The sequence below is a fragment of the Ambystoma mexicanum genome, chromosome 12 (assembly GCF_040938575.1).
Source record: "Ambystoma mexicanum isolate Mex_15411 chromosome 12, UKY_AmexF1_1, whole genome shotgun sequence".
Lineage (NCBI taxonomy): Eukaryota > Metazoa > Chordata > Amphibia > Caudata > Ambystomatidae > Ambystoma > Ambystoma mexicanum.
Window position 1 is genome coordinate 448,324,892 of NC_090936.1, and position 14,731 is coordinate 448,339,622.

Here is a 14,731-nt window from a genome sequence, read left to right on the forward strand (position 1 = left end):
ATTAATAGTCAATGGTGCCTATTGTGGGGGAGGGGCGGTAGTACTCCTATTACTCTGTTAATGTTTACCTACATACATTATCTCTGTTCGCGGTGGTGTCGTCTCCTTCTCTCTACTGAGTTTGTGACTGTTGCCATAGTCGCACTGCATGGCAAGAGGACCCCTGCCTTTGTTGGGTGGTGGCTGATCAAAGGTATAGGTTGTGCCAGATTTTAGTTTAATGTGGTGTGCAACTGCAGCTTAAATACTGAGGGTGGCCAGGTCCACCATGTTGCTCGAAAGACCTTAGAGCTATCAGGTGGCAGGGTTCGGGGAATCGAGATCTGCAGTGGTAGCCTAGCCTGTCTTTAGAAACGCCTCTTTTGTGGAATTGCTTAGCATCAAGAGATGGACAGTAGTGGTTTCCATTACTTGGCATTGGCATGGCCCAAACGCAACATTTAACCAATCCAGCTAGGTTGTGGCACGGTACAGTAGCTCACATTGTTTAGACTGCAGGTTAGGCCAGAGTTCTACACAGAAGCAGTGGAGCAGGGCACCGGTACACCGTACAGGAGATCTTATCTGTTTTGATTCAGCTCTTCGAAAGTAAGTAAATGCCTGGTGTCTTTAGAACAAATCATCCTAGTAGTTAGCCTGCTTCTGTTTTTGCAGGTGGGGTAACATGGACGCAGACTTAGCTTGCGAGCTAATCAGTAGAGTACCCTTATTCTGCTCACCACCACCACCCACCTGGCGATGGCGGGGCGCCCTACGATTCGAATTTGTACTCTTAGAATGTTCCCATTGGAATATCTTATTCTCACCCTGGCAAATTGTTTGGTGATGTGCACTTCTACCTTTACAGCAACCAGCTGTCAGGCAAGTCTTCTGGGGTGGTGAAAGAAGACCTGTAATGCAGAACAATCGCAAGTGGACGAAGCCCGCCCAGCTGTTTTAGAGATCCCACTGTGCCCCCCCCCCCCTCTTGGGCCAGCTGAGAGGAGGCCATTCTTTGTTGTGAGCTGCGTTTGATCTCCACACCCCTTAACACAGCCCTAGTGGGCTGCTAAAGTTTTAGAATCCAAGAAAAGAACACCTACATTAAATAACCGGCTCAGTGTTTTCTATTGTAGTTCTATGAGGACAGCTAGTTTAACACATAAAAACGCATCTGTGTTATGAAACTGCAGATATAGTATCCTGCATGCCTGTGTGAAAAAAATGACTACAAAAGGGTGACTTTTATCGCAGGCTCTTTAGGAGAGTTTCTTTTAGTCTTGAGAGTTTCCAAACCTTTTCAGTTGATCTTTATTGGGTGTATGTCATTCAGCCAGTCCTGGTTTTTAAGCTGCCATCACTTTTTATTCTTGTGCTTGTGTTCCCTACCACTATAACGGGATGACAACTCTACAAGAGAAGTCCAGGAATCCAAAACGAGATGTCCTAAAAGTCAAGTCTTGTAAAACACACCAGTGTGGATTGACAAATGAGCAGTAGTTTGTCAGGATTAGTAAATTTATTAGAATTCAGTATTTATTCTCCTGCTGTTAATTTTCATGCCGATTTCTACTGTGTGGCAGGAGGGAGCCCCTCTTCTACTGCTAATCAAGTGAAGTTATCCCAAGGAGCCAGGTTCAGCCCTGTTTACTAAGAGTCTGGCCTTGCCTTTCTGTGACGTCGTTACATCACTTCCGGTAATGCCGCACCTTCTGTATGTTAATCTCCCCGCTTTCTTTTTGTATGACCTGTGCCCTGCATGAAAGTACGCAAGGAGGCCAAGGTCACATTTGGTGCAAGAGGGCAGTTTCCCAGAATGTGGGTCTTTCCCATGTTACTCTATTGGAAAAGCATGGCGTGCTCAGCACATCATTGACGTCAAAGAGCAAGGCGGGGGGAGTGGCCAATGCTAATGTGTGACTAGCTGTGAAAAGGCCTCGTGCGTAGAAGTAAGCGGGCTGTTTTACGTGTGTCGGCGACGCAATCCTTTGGCAAGCAGCCATGTCCAACATGCTGGACAACTGGATCGGGATCAGAGGGGGGCCAGAAAGCAATCTGTTATCCAGTTTCCTGGCTGGCTTCTATGGTCCTATTGAACAAACATCCATGTTTGACTTGAGGGTTCAAGTTTGCAGGTTGTTTGATCACGAGCACAAAAGCGCACGCAAAGGTCAAAGTAATGCACGTGGGCATTGCTAACCAACCCCGCAGTCAATTGCAGGGGAAAGTGGCCCGTACACAGAGCTTAAGCAAGGGAGGCTGGGAGGAGCGGTAGTTTAGCATTTAACAGACAATAGCTGTCAACTGGGCTGAGATAAGAACCCGACCGGAGTATCAGACTGCAGCCTGCCGGAAGGGGGAGTGTTAAAAGTACAGTAAGACGCAAGACTCGTACACCTATATGATAACCTGAGGGGCGCTTTGCATGAAGCATCAGCAAATGAAAAGTAGCCAAGATCCAAAACCAGAGGTAAGTGAATGGGCAAAAGACGAAACCAGAAATGCAAAATTATGAACATTCCAACACAAGACAAACCAGCCTGGATGAAATTCTAGTTTGTTGGCTGGGGGAAAGTGGCCAGACCTTGAACCAAAGCATATTACGACAGTTGCTCTTAATTTAAACAGTGACCAAAGCATTTGCCTATGGAAAGCAACGGTTTTTCTTGTTCGCTCAGCAAGCGCCTACTCACTGTCCCCTTCAGTAAAAGATGAGTGGCGCATCAACACACAATATCACAATTGGACACAGACTATCTCATGGAAACGTGGAAGGCTGATGTGGAATCTACAACCGGTTTCTACGGAAAAGCTGGACTGGATCTTGAAGTCAGTCACCAGAATGATGAGATTTAAAATTGTGTTTTGCTTGCTCTCCTAATTGGAAGCAAAGCGGAAATCCAGACATAAGGGCAGGCCCTGGTTTAGACAGACAGGGGTCCAGAAGGTAAAGGCAGTTTCTGGAACATTGAGCGCATAAATAGGAGGCCATATAAAGGCAGACTCATGGACGTAGGAAACTGATAAATGACCCAGCTGCATACACTTAAGAATGCACCTCATAAATGGATTTCAGTTTTGGGTCTGTACTTCATTAAATACCCACACTGAGCAGTACTAGGGGGAATAATGGCTAGCGGCTGCAACACCCTAGCCTTACAGTGAAGGACTCCCTCCTGGGGAGAAGTGACATTATTCAAAGATTTGTCACAGTGGCTGCCATCTTAAAGCGTTGTCTGCTTATATGCTATTCATCGTACTTTTCATTTTTTTCTATGCAACTTGTGGTAGTGTCATTCTCACATGGTATCTATATTCATCCTAGTGCTTTATCTTAAATGTGCACACTTTATTCTCCAAATATTCATGTTTTTGAATTTGGTGACATTTTATTTTCCTGCATTTAATGTAACCGAAGTGTTTGTATTCATGTTGTGAAGCCTTTTCTTCACAGAATTTGTGTCGTTTCCTGAATCGGGTTTGGTACAAAATGCCCATAATAGCTGCACCAATGTAGGCCAGTATGGCCACGTAAAAATATTCATGTTGGCTTTACCCGCAATGGCACTCAAAATACATACAATTGTAAGAAAGCATGTTCATCCCGCTTGAACCAATGCAACTCGCCCGCATGTAACCAATGTAACTTGCCTCCAAGTAAGAACAGATTTTGCCCATAATGCCAGTACAAAATGCAATACCAACCCAAAGTTGGAGGGCGAGGAGGTTGCAGCATCCATCTACTCATTCATACACATACATGCACACGTAATTACTGTACACGTGAACAAATTCTCTGTCACGCAAACTCTCTCACATATGCACATTCACACAAATACATTGTTTTTTTGGTTTTGTTTTAAATTAAACACCCAGGCCTTATGCGTGGACATCTTCTCCCTTCTTGCTCCTGCACAAACTTCCTCCACCGCATGTTCATCCACACACCAGGTCAGGGGTTAGGATCCTCCTTCAGCCTTCTTTTTGGGGGATCAGGCCAGGGGTGGAATGAGTATTCTCAACCTGCCCGTGGCACAAGACAGGCAGCAAGAGGGCGAGGTGGATAGGCTTAATCTCTTTCATGCCCCAGATTTTACAGCACCTATGGAAGGGAAGGAAGCCGTGACACCAGGGCAGATCTCCTGCATGCTTTTCACAGACTGCCTGTTGCCGGATCTGTTCAATGGGCAGTGTTGTGCAGGGCATTGCAAACACCCCATTCTTTGAATTTGCGAAGAATATAAATATAAATATTATATGTTCAAGCAAAGACTGCATCTGCTTATGGAATGAGTGGAGGAAAAAAACCTTGTGCCGTCAATTTTATTTTTGCCACCATAAAGTACTTTGTAGCACCCAGAGGGTCCCGAAAAATCAATTTTGGGGGGAGGGGGCCCAACATTCCACTGTAAATTAATTATTTTGTGCTGGATTCCAATCCATTCTGCTTATAAAACGTGCCCACTTTTCAACGATTTAAAAGTAGTCCCTCCAACCTATGGCTTATACACAGACTATTCTGTAGAGAAGCAGACGTGTAAGGCATTGATGGAACCTGACCCATCACCTCCAATTTACTGGATGAAGAGCAGGAAGACACTGTGCATGACACCAGGTTTCATTCCAATACTGCATTGAGTGTGTGAGAGACTAGAGAACCATAGCCAAATGTACCCTCAAACTGAAGTGGTAGGAGGAGATCTGCAGACACCACTGAACATCGAAGAGCTGTAAAGGAAATCTGACAGGTGCAAAATGATGTCATAAGGAGAAGACACAATGACGCACAAATGATATTGGAATACTTAAAGGATGAAGATATAACTATAGAAACGAGAGTAAGCCCGCATACATGCGAGAAGAAACCATATATACACAGAAATTAAGTAACCAGATGTGTAGTAAATGTATAAACGCAGAAACGCAAGGTAGATAAGTCCCATAGAAGCTTGCTGCAGTAGAAAATATAACACGGGTAAAGGGGCCATGTTGAAAAGATGAACGTCTGCTCTGAAATAACTAAGCGAAAAGCTTAAAGGAGAGAGACCAGGGCTGCAGAGCTGACGGACGCTCAAAGTGAATTTGTGCATGAACAAAGAATAGCTGTTGGCCAGAGATCAAGGATGCCACAGCAAGAAGCAATTATGGAGTACAAAAGGAGTCAACAAGGATAAGAAATATACGCAGGATATATTTCTCTTAGATTAAGTAAATGAGCAAACCTTTGTGAAGGACAAGTTTTGAACAATTAAAGATGCAGAAAGTATATGCGAGACAGAGCAACCAAGTCTCCAGAGGCCAAAGAGAGTCATGACACCCAGGATAGTTGAATCAAATAGCACTAAATGCAAAGCTGAGATGGACAAAGTCATGTCTGTTCACACGTGGTGCAAGGCCAGAAAACGAGGCCTATTCATAAGCTCCAGACAAAGAGAACAATGTACCTTAACCCCCTTAAAGTTCCAGGGAAGAGAACATTCAGGAAGATCAAATACAAAGAAGCTTTGGCTGATGAGAGATGGTAGACTAATTGGGCAAGTGGGCAATAGTTTGACGTTGTTTTCTGCACCTGGATTTTGTTTTTCCTACGTGCTGCTAACAAGCCGAATGTCCAACCAATCATGAGGGCCTATGCAATGGTGAGCATACATTGCTGCAGGGGCCAGTCCGCTGTTATGCTGCTATAATCTGTATTATACGTAGCAGAGGGAAATTCAAGGTATGCCTGCCAGGTGAGGGGCAGCCAATGATGTTACTAACACTTATAGAAACTAAGTAGATTTGTTCCCCTAACCAATCCCTCCGTCCAATAGGTTTTTATTATTTGCCACGAAGGATGGCGCAACCGAAATGTGATCAAGAGTGTGTGAGCTACAATTTGTTGTTCGCCAGGTTTCTCTACTTTATTGAATTGATAATAAAGTAGTGTTTTGCCATATTCTTTGAGTCTGTCCGGTTACTTGGGTCCGAGATCATTTATTTTGGTAATCCCATTCTGCGCATAAGAAAGCCCAAAGGTGCTACTGCACAATTCAGTATGGGGTCCACCAAAAACACTCGCGTATTTCTAGTGAGTACCACAAATATTTCTTTTAGATCAGAACCTGAAAGAGCAGAGCTCTTCACTCAGCGATCTTGAATTCTTGATTTTTCTCACATTCTCTCACCTTCTAAATCAACCATTGCTACAACCAAAGAATCACAACTTGCTGCTTCAAACAGTGGCCTTAACCGTGATCATGAGCCTTCATTGGCAACATCAGCTTCACTGAGAAGGTGCTTGTGATCAGACGTCACTAATGGTCAAACCTGTGACTTATGAACCTTCTGCAGGCAGGAGAGGTCAGTCATCACAAAATGTCCTGGTCCGTTGTTCTACCTTGATGCAATCCCTGCCCCTCTTGCCTTTCCTGGCTGCATCCCCATGACCATTATGGCGTAGTTTCACAGGCTATACGCGTGCTAACTACACTTGTATGTAAGTGTTTATGTACTCCTAGTATTCCTCTAGGGCAGCGGTATTCAAACTGTGGGTCGCGACCCCCCAGGGGTCCGTGGGTGCATCCCTGGGGGGCCCTGAGAGCTCTAAAAAAAAAAAAAAAAAAAAAGTTTTTTTTATAAAAAATATTTCTTTCTGATTGGAAGAAATGGGCTGGGGTGGCTCACATGGTCGGGTTGAAACATGAAACTGTCTCAGGCAACAATGAAAAAGCAGCCCGCAGTTGTAAATGGATATTCATTCCTTTAGTCACAGACTGGGCCTCATTACAACTATGGCGGTACGGTAACAATGGTGCTGTTAAGCTACCGGCACCATTGCTACCGTACCGCCATAGTACGAGTTGTGCTCGCGGGTGTCTGACAGCCCGCCAGGTCTGACCTGGCAGGCCGTGCGGTACCCGTGAGCACAGCTCGTCGGATGCACCGGCACCATTATTAACGGTGCCGGTGCATCCGAGCTCCCCATTCCCATTGAACCCTATGGGGCTCTGATGGGAATGGGGTTCTACCGGTACCGGCACCCGCGAAAGGGCAATTATCAGGTCTGCCCAACTCGGCATGACCCGGTAATTGCCCATTCGCGGGTGGCGGACCCGGATAGAACTCCAGCGGCAGCCGTGCCCGTTTTACCGGCACAGCTACCACCAGGGTTGTAATGAGGCCCACTGTTTCAATAGTACCCAAGGGGGTGCTTCGTGTTAAAATGTAAGTACATTGTGATACATTCAGCAACAATGGTCAAAATTACTAACTGCATAGTTAAGTAACTCATAAACCTGGTCCACATTGGCCAAAATGGTGGCCCATTTTGACTGGCCCACACTAGCATTTTACATTTTTGGTACAGGCATTGCCCTATAGGCCAGTACGAGCCTGGCGGCTCATCCATAATGGCGAGGGGACGCCCACCCAGTGGCCCCTCACCCATTATGGAGGAGCTAAGGAGCCAGCCCAGTGAAACAGTGAGCACTCCCTCGCTGCTTTTTCCAGCTGATGGAGTGCTCCTGGGCTGGCTGAACTGTCAAAGGGAAACACTGTTTCCCTTTGACAGTTCAGTTTAGTTCCCCAGCCACACATGCTCACTGAGCCATGCAAGTGCTGGGGTGTTTTGCTTCGCCAGCATTGCATAGCTCATTGGAAATGCTGGCTGGGGCACTGCATGTCTGTATGTCCGAGGGGGAGCTCGTGCGCCTCCTCACACATACGGACAGAGCAGCCTGGAGCAGGGCGTTTCAGCACCCACACGCAGGCCAACGCAGAAGGTATGTTTATGTTCATTGTTTTTATTTAAACATGTGTATGGATGCGTGTATGCTTATGTTATGAGTGAGTGTATGGTGATGGATGCTCGTGTGAATGATAGAGTGATTGCTGTATGAATGTGCAGCGCCTTGCATACACACATAATCATGTTGATTGTGTTAGGCCCAGTGGGGCCCAGGAGACAGGGATGGTAACATTTTACTGGACATCTATCATAGATGTCCAGTAAAAAATGTCATGCCTGCCCTCTGGGCCCCCCAGCACCGTTTGCAAACTGATTGGTTATTTACCCATTTTTTTGTTAAAAGTATGCTCTACAATGCAACATTTCAACCCATTATTTAACAAAAATTCACAGGGGGAACCCCCCCGAACCTCCCTTTATTGGTTCGGGCTCCCTCACTATGCTCTGTCGCTATGGCATTTTTGGGGGAAATAGGTGTGCCCCTCCACTTAAAAAAATCACCAGCCGCCACTGGCCCTCAGACTGTGTTGGGAACGGGATGGGGGGAACCCAGGGACTATGGTGGGAGCACAATGGGCGGGAACCATGGGATAGTGGTGGGAGCAGAGTGGTGAGAGCCCAGGATGTGTGATGGGGTGGGGAGAGACCAGGGACTGGGTAGGAGTGGGATGAGAGAGCCCAGCAACTGTGATGGGAGCAGGTGACGGCGCGCAATGCATACTGTCCATTTGGCATTTCTGGGGGGTCCCGACCTGCCCAAATTTTGCTCAGGGGGGCCCCGGCCAAAAAAGTTTGAAGACCACTGCTCTAGGGATATATAGTTTACATGATTGCCAGTTATGCACATGCAAGAGTGCACACCTACCCACTGTGACATCGGTGTAAGATGTTTTCAACGGGCAATGGGCGCTTGGCTAAGACTTTGTTCCAACTTTGTTTCTTTCAGTTATTGTTTTTATAAATGCGTTACGGTGTATTTAATATGGCGACCATGAAAACTCACTTCCTCATATTAAAAGGCTACATTTGTGGTCTTCTGTTCCTCAGCAGCTGAAGGTTGCCCATTGGAGGAAGTTCCACTTGGTGTGAAACCCTGTGCGCTGCTGGTCTGTTCTCGAGTCGAGAAGACCCTTCTTACATCCGCGCAGAGACCTTTGGCAGCCATGGGGGAGAAAAAGATCAGGTGAGTGAGTGTGCTTTTATTCCCTCTTGTGATGGATATGATCTCTGACCCCAAATGCGGTTGTTTTTAGTAGGCGTTTAGGTAGGGTGACCAGATTTCAAAAGGAAAAAACCGGGACAGGAGAACTAACATAAAAGTAGGACTAACTCTTGAAAGTGGCTGACAAGGCACAACACTTAAGTAGCGTTTGGAGGAGAAGGGGTTTAAGTGTTACTGTAGGAAGAAACACATAATTAATTTATCACAAACTAACACTATATTAAGTTGTAAAATGCAGCATTTCTTCTGTGTGAGATTGTGCCTTCCTGTCTGCCAGCTAAGAAGACCTATTACAAAAAAACCAGGACGACGGCAGTTTCCAATGGGAATATAATCTTGAGAAAGGGGGACAGAGCACCAAATACCGGGACAGTCCCGGCTAAACCGGGACGTCTCGTCACTCTACGTTTAGGCCAATGTGACGAAGACCCAAAGATTACCCTATTGTTGATTGTAGTATGCGTTACATGACTGGTCTCTCCCGTCTGATGCAAAGATCGTGGTCCGCTCTACCTGGTCTTCCCCATATCACTTAAGAATAGCAGTAGCTTTTATTTTGTAATCTGATCCTACTGACGTCCGGTGTCGTCATGAGGCGAAGAACCCTAGCTGCAGTTTAGCAGCTTTATGTCTCTGTGGCAGTTCCTAATGGTTAATTCAACAGGACCCACTCACTTGCTGTGAACAATTGCACTATAGTACGCCCACTGTGCTGCCTGAGCAGACATTTGAAAAAGAATGTAACTGTCATGGCGAGTGTGCGCAATATCGCTTTGCTTAGAAGACCATAAAGTCTTTACAGAATTGTCGTAACTATGCTAAAAAGATAACTTTTCACTCTATGGCCATATGTACTGGACATTTCTCAAACCAGCCTATTTTTTTCCTTCTTGCTTTCAACCAATAATCTCTCAATCACAGACATTGTGCAACATTGATCGGTTCTATTTTGTGTTGCATCAGTCTAGTTCAATTGTAGGATGGGTAACTGGGGTGTTGGGAAAACCGAGAAATGACAGCGCTGGACAACATCGATCCAATTTGTATGGCATGACTGTCGAATCCTTGCCTCTTCCAATCCCATTGCCATGTCCCTCTTTCCATTGCAGTTTGACGGCAAAGTTAATCAATGGTGGTGTAGCTGGGCTGGTTGGCGTGACCTGTGTGTTTCCCATTGACCTGGCGAAAACCCGCCTCCAGAACCAACAGGGTCGGGTGATCTACACAGGAATGTAAGTATGTTTGGCCGATATTGGAAAGCAAAATGTACCTCCAACAAGGGGTGAATGTGCTGCATTAATTGGTATCCTTAGGCGAGTGGGAAGGCCAAAGTGATTGGTAGCAGAAGGAAACTGCCCTGGGCAGCAGAAACATGGGCCTAGATTCTCTTATTCGTGTTTATTTTGTAACCCTACCATGCAGGAGGAGCCCTGTGTGAATACTCATAGGTCAAATGTCTGGCTACACTAAGTTAAGGTATCTACTAAGCGCATTACATTTCCAAATGGCTTATAAGAACTTAATCGCTGAAGATGCATCAACAGGATGGTGAGACCACTACTGTGCAAGAGTTATCCTCGCTTATTGAGTGTGTATCCTTCCATGAAAGTGTCTTGGGGACAAGGTGGAAAGGAAATGTGGTCCTGGGGGCATGTGTGTACTGAGCGAAGCGTAGGGAATTCTGGGCTGAGTTGCCACGCATGTTGGGATCTGTGCCTGTGGCCAGAAGAGGGTCGAGTAGTTTGATAGTTCATGACTGGAACGCCAAGGCAATTTAACCCATGTAGCTGAATTGAGTAACCTGTGGTGTTTTGGCATGCACAAGATAGAAAATGCTTTCCAGGGCACTCTCCTGGTCTACTACAAGACCTGTATGCCTCATGTTCTTTTTATCACAACCCCATAATGCACTGGACAGGGCTAATGGGCGACCTGCAGCCGTAATCTGCAATTTCCACAACTACATCCACCAAATTGTGTTGGTCTGTTGGAAAGCTGGACACGGGTTAATGTACTCCTCAGCTCTGCATTACCCACATTGCACAGTGCCAGAAGCCTTGGAATAGAGCCCTGCACGCTTGAACCTTCAGTAGTTACTGGTGCTAGCTACCACGCAGCACGAATCTACATTTCCCACAATGCACTGCGCTGTCCACGGTAGGGCCTAGAACTGGATGTAAACGCATCAGACGCATTGAGAGGGACATTTTTAAAACACCTGCAAGTGAACATCATTGAAATGTGCAGGCAGCACTGGAGCGATTTCTGACCCATACTTCTCTAGGCTGTCCTCTGTGCCGAGGTAAGCAGGGTGCATTCTGGCACACATGCACTTCTGCTTATTGCTGAGTCTTTTCTTTCCCTTCCATTGCTTTCTCTTTCCAAACCCTCAATAATATCCGGCAAATGCAATCAGTGCAAATAACCCCCCACTCTTTGCTTGCACATATTCCCTGTCATCTGGGGCCTCTGCACGATGCTAAAATGTAACGTGGGACATGCATTAATTAGCCTCGTAAACACACGTGTATACAGTGCAGCATTCACCAGCAAAGGGCTCCCTTAGCACTGTGACGAAATTTGGCATTTCAGAAGTTCTGCACTGGATGGTCCGAGCGCATGCAGTGAAGTGTCCTAAGGAGGCATCCTTGCATGTGCTTGCAACCCCTCCCCTGTTACTGGGTTATCTGAGCATGCGCAACTGAACCGAACGCGCAAGTCTGTGTTTTGTGTAGGAGTAGTTCATAGGTGTATGGTGGCATGGGTGTAATTTTAGGGGGGGGCAGGGGTGTTTGCCCCCCCCAACTTTCATGGCGCACCGTTTTGTGCCCATTCATTTGGCTGGGGCACCTTTTCTTCAGATGTAATGTCCCCCCCAACATTTTCAGCAAAGTTACTCCACTGTATGGTGGCCATGCCTTGCACCCAAGGGTGGGCCTGCGCGTCTGGCTGCGCCTGGGCATTGATGTTGCCCCGCACATATGATGATAGTAGGCCGCCATATGAGGCTGCACCCCAGCATATGGTGCCAGCACGTGTGCATGCACGCCTTTCCCAGTGCATGTGGTGGCTGCAGCTGGACATGCGAGGCGGAATGGGGTGCATTCAATAGTTCTGTCTGTCGGTGCGTGTTAGGATCTGTACATGTATTCAGTGCTACTCATTGCTGAAGAAACGGTAAGACTATGAACCTAGCAGGTAGAACAATAATCAGACCAGTGTTTTGTGCTCACAATACATAAGTGTAGCAGCTTTGATGCCTTTCACAACTTAGACTAAGGAAATGTTGATGGCGAGCCCTGCGGCTAATTTAGTAAGGTGGTTGGTAGAGTAATAATTGTGAGAGGCTCTGCTGGCTGAGGAAGTCTCTGTGCTGTGCAAAAGAATTAGAGCTAAGCGTTTCAAATCTGGTGAGCCAGGGGACTGACCGGATGGAGCGCAGTGGGCCTTCTCGGTCTAGCCAGCTTTGGCAATTAAGGAGTCGAGCCAGACGGGAAGAAGAAAGAAACGCACTAGGATTATTGAAACCTTTTCAGATCTTTAGGGATCGTCTAGGGTGGAGCTTAACTTTTTGCATCGGTCTAAAGCTTTTTGAATTTCGATGTGGAAGGGGTGGGGAGTTTAAAAGACTGGTTGATCTAATTGCCACGACGAGCCTGGGTGAGTTGTTGAATGAGTTAGGCGGAAGTGAGGTTTAGGGTCAGTCTTTGCAGTGTGGAAAGCGTGAGATAACCACAAGTTTTAATGAGCCTTTTAGTGGTGTGGATTAGGGGCGATTGACTCGTACCAGCAATAAAGCAAACAAAGACCTGTGCAAATGAGTGGTTGGTGAGGGAGAGGAAAGGATGGTAAGTCATGTGAATGCCACCAGATGGGTAGCGAGGAAGGATTGTGCTGCGTTTAACCAAAATGTCATTGGAAAGGATTGATGGCGAAGAGAGGGAATAAGATCTATTCAGTTTTGCACATGTTCGGTTATAGGTGGTGACAAAATTTATGCATGAAGCAATGCCAGGGTGTCAGATCGGAATTGGGGGCATGCATGTGCGTGTGGCGCTAAAGAGTTGGGCCATGTAAATGGGTCACCTGCACACTGGTGGTTTCTGGAACCAAACGCTCCTGGTGAGTTCCCACATCCAAAAGCATACTGTGTGAACAGGAGAAGACCAAGAAGTAGCAGAGCCCTGGGAGGGTGATGAGTGGATGTCATCAGTGTCTATCATGAAAGAGCAACTTTGAGCGTATGGATAGATGCAGTAGAATGTCCTCACCTATGACAGAAGCGCTGAGTGGCTGAAACGTGTTGCCTATTCATTTGAAAAAGGAATGGAGACCTAGACTGCCTGGATAACACACGTAAATAAATTGTTGTATAATCTTTGGGACATTAAGTCAAAATGGAAGTTTAAGCTATTGAAAGCAATGTTGTGACCATATTCCACGAGGGCAAGGTGTCCAGCATACAAGAGTTGTATAACTCCTGCCTTATCGATTGTGTATAAGAGGAAGAGATGTGATCTGCTGAATTAATTTGCGATAATTGAAACCTGGAGATCTGGGTGCCAAACCCAGCCGCTGTGCTGGACCGACCCAGTTCTGATTCTGGGAAAATCGCATTATTCTCATGGAGCTTAATTCATAAACCTAAATGTTGTGCAACTCTACGGTGCAGTGTTGTGTCTAGTATTGCCCAATGAGTGTGTTCTCGCTGCTCCTTCCTCGCCCCCCATTGCATCCTGCTCTGTGCAATCTGGTCTCACTCGGACCCCAGGCCCACTGCTGTTCTATTTGCACCAGCTCATGTGCAAGGTGAACCTGAGGGCTTTCTGTGAAATGCTCCCACTGCTCCACGGGCAAGGCTCGTGCTATAATAAATGCGCCTGACACCTAAAATATAGATTTGTGGCTATATGTGAATACATATTTTTTTCCCAGCAGTAACAACGGCTTACGAAGTGGACTTGCAATTATATACTAGAAGGTAGGTTCTTATTGCCATGCCTTTATTTTTAGAATAGCAAAACTTGTCAAATCTTGAATAACATCAAACACCCAACTATATGACGTGACTGAGCTTTGGTACAGTGCCCTTTCGCCACTGCAGTGGTCTTATGGTGCCATGGCTTGTCCAGATAGTAGTGTATTGTGCCTAGGGTAACCAGTGCGTGGTTTGTGGGTGGAAAGGAGATGAACAGACCATTGGAGTGGTGCGAGGGGCTTGAAGGGAGGGCATTCTAATTGTAGAAGGGCTGCCTGTGTAATCCTGGGTAAGGGGTCGATTGCGGTGCTGATAGTGACAGGTGTGATTCAATCCCATTCGCAAAACTGAGAATGTTCTTTCCAGGCATTTACTGTACATTGTTGCTTGATACTAGGATTAGTCCGTGCTTAGTTGTGTGATGAAACTTGAGATGGGCTCAAGTGTTCCCTTAAAGTGTGATGGATGCCTCACCCGACCGCTTTATATCTGGCACCCTTGACCTACTCTGCAAGGGCATAATCTGACAGACCCAAGCCGACTGACAGAGTGCCATAACAAAGAACTGGTTGTTCACAGTCCAATTTGGGCAATATAAAAGGATAAGAGTGAAGGAGAAGGCGAAAAGGCCAGATCCTCTAAGAGTCAGGCCCGCTTGGCCTCTTGGTGAGTAAGAAATGACCCCTGTACGATTCTGTGGTGGGACAGAGGTAGAAGTCATTGAGAGAGGTGTTGGATCATGATAATGTATATTTTAAAGGGATTGTGTCCTCCGACGTATTCCTTATCTTTGATAATTCGTTTCCAGCTTGCTGGCCTCAGA

At 46.3% G+C, this 14,731-nt stretch overlaps 1 protein-coding gene across 2 annotated transcripts in view; it reads left to right on the top strand.

Moving 5' to 3' along the window:
* Window positions 1-14,731, top strand: part of SLC25A18 (solute carrier family 25 member 18) — a 301,801-nt gene that overhangs the window by 104,412 nt on the left and 182,658 nt on the right. For both annotated transcript variants that reach the window (XM_069628659.1, XM_069628658.1), the window contains exons 2-3: window positions 8,756-8,891; window positions 10,040-10,162. In XM_069628659.1, the coding sequence (XP_069484760.1) occupies window positions 8,872-8,891; window positions 10,040-10,162 (143 nt within the window). In that variant the 5' untranslated portion in view covers window positions 8,756-8,871. The remainder of the gene's footprint in view (window positions 1-8,755; window positions 8,892-10,039; window positions 10,163-14,731) is intronic.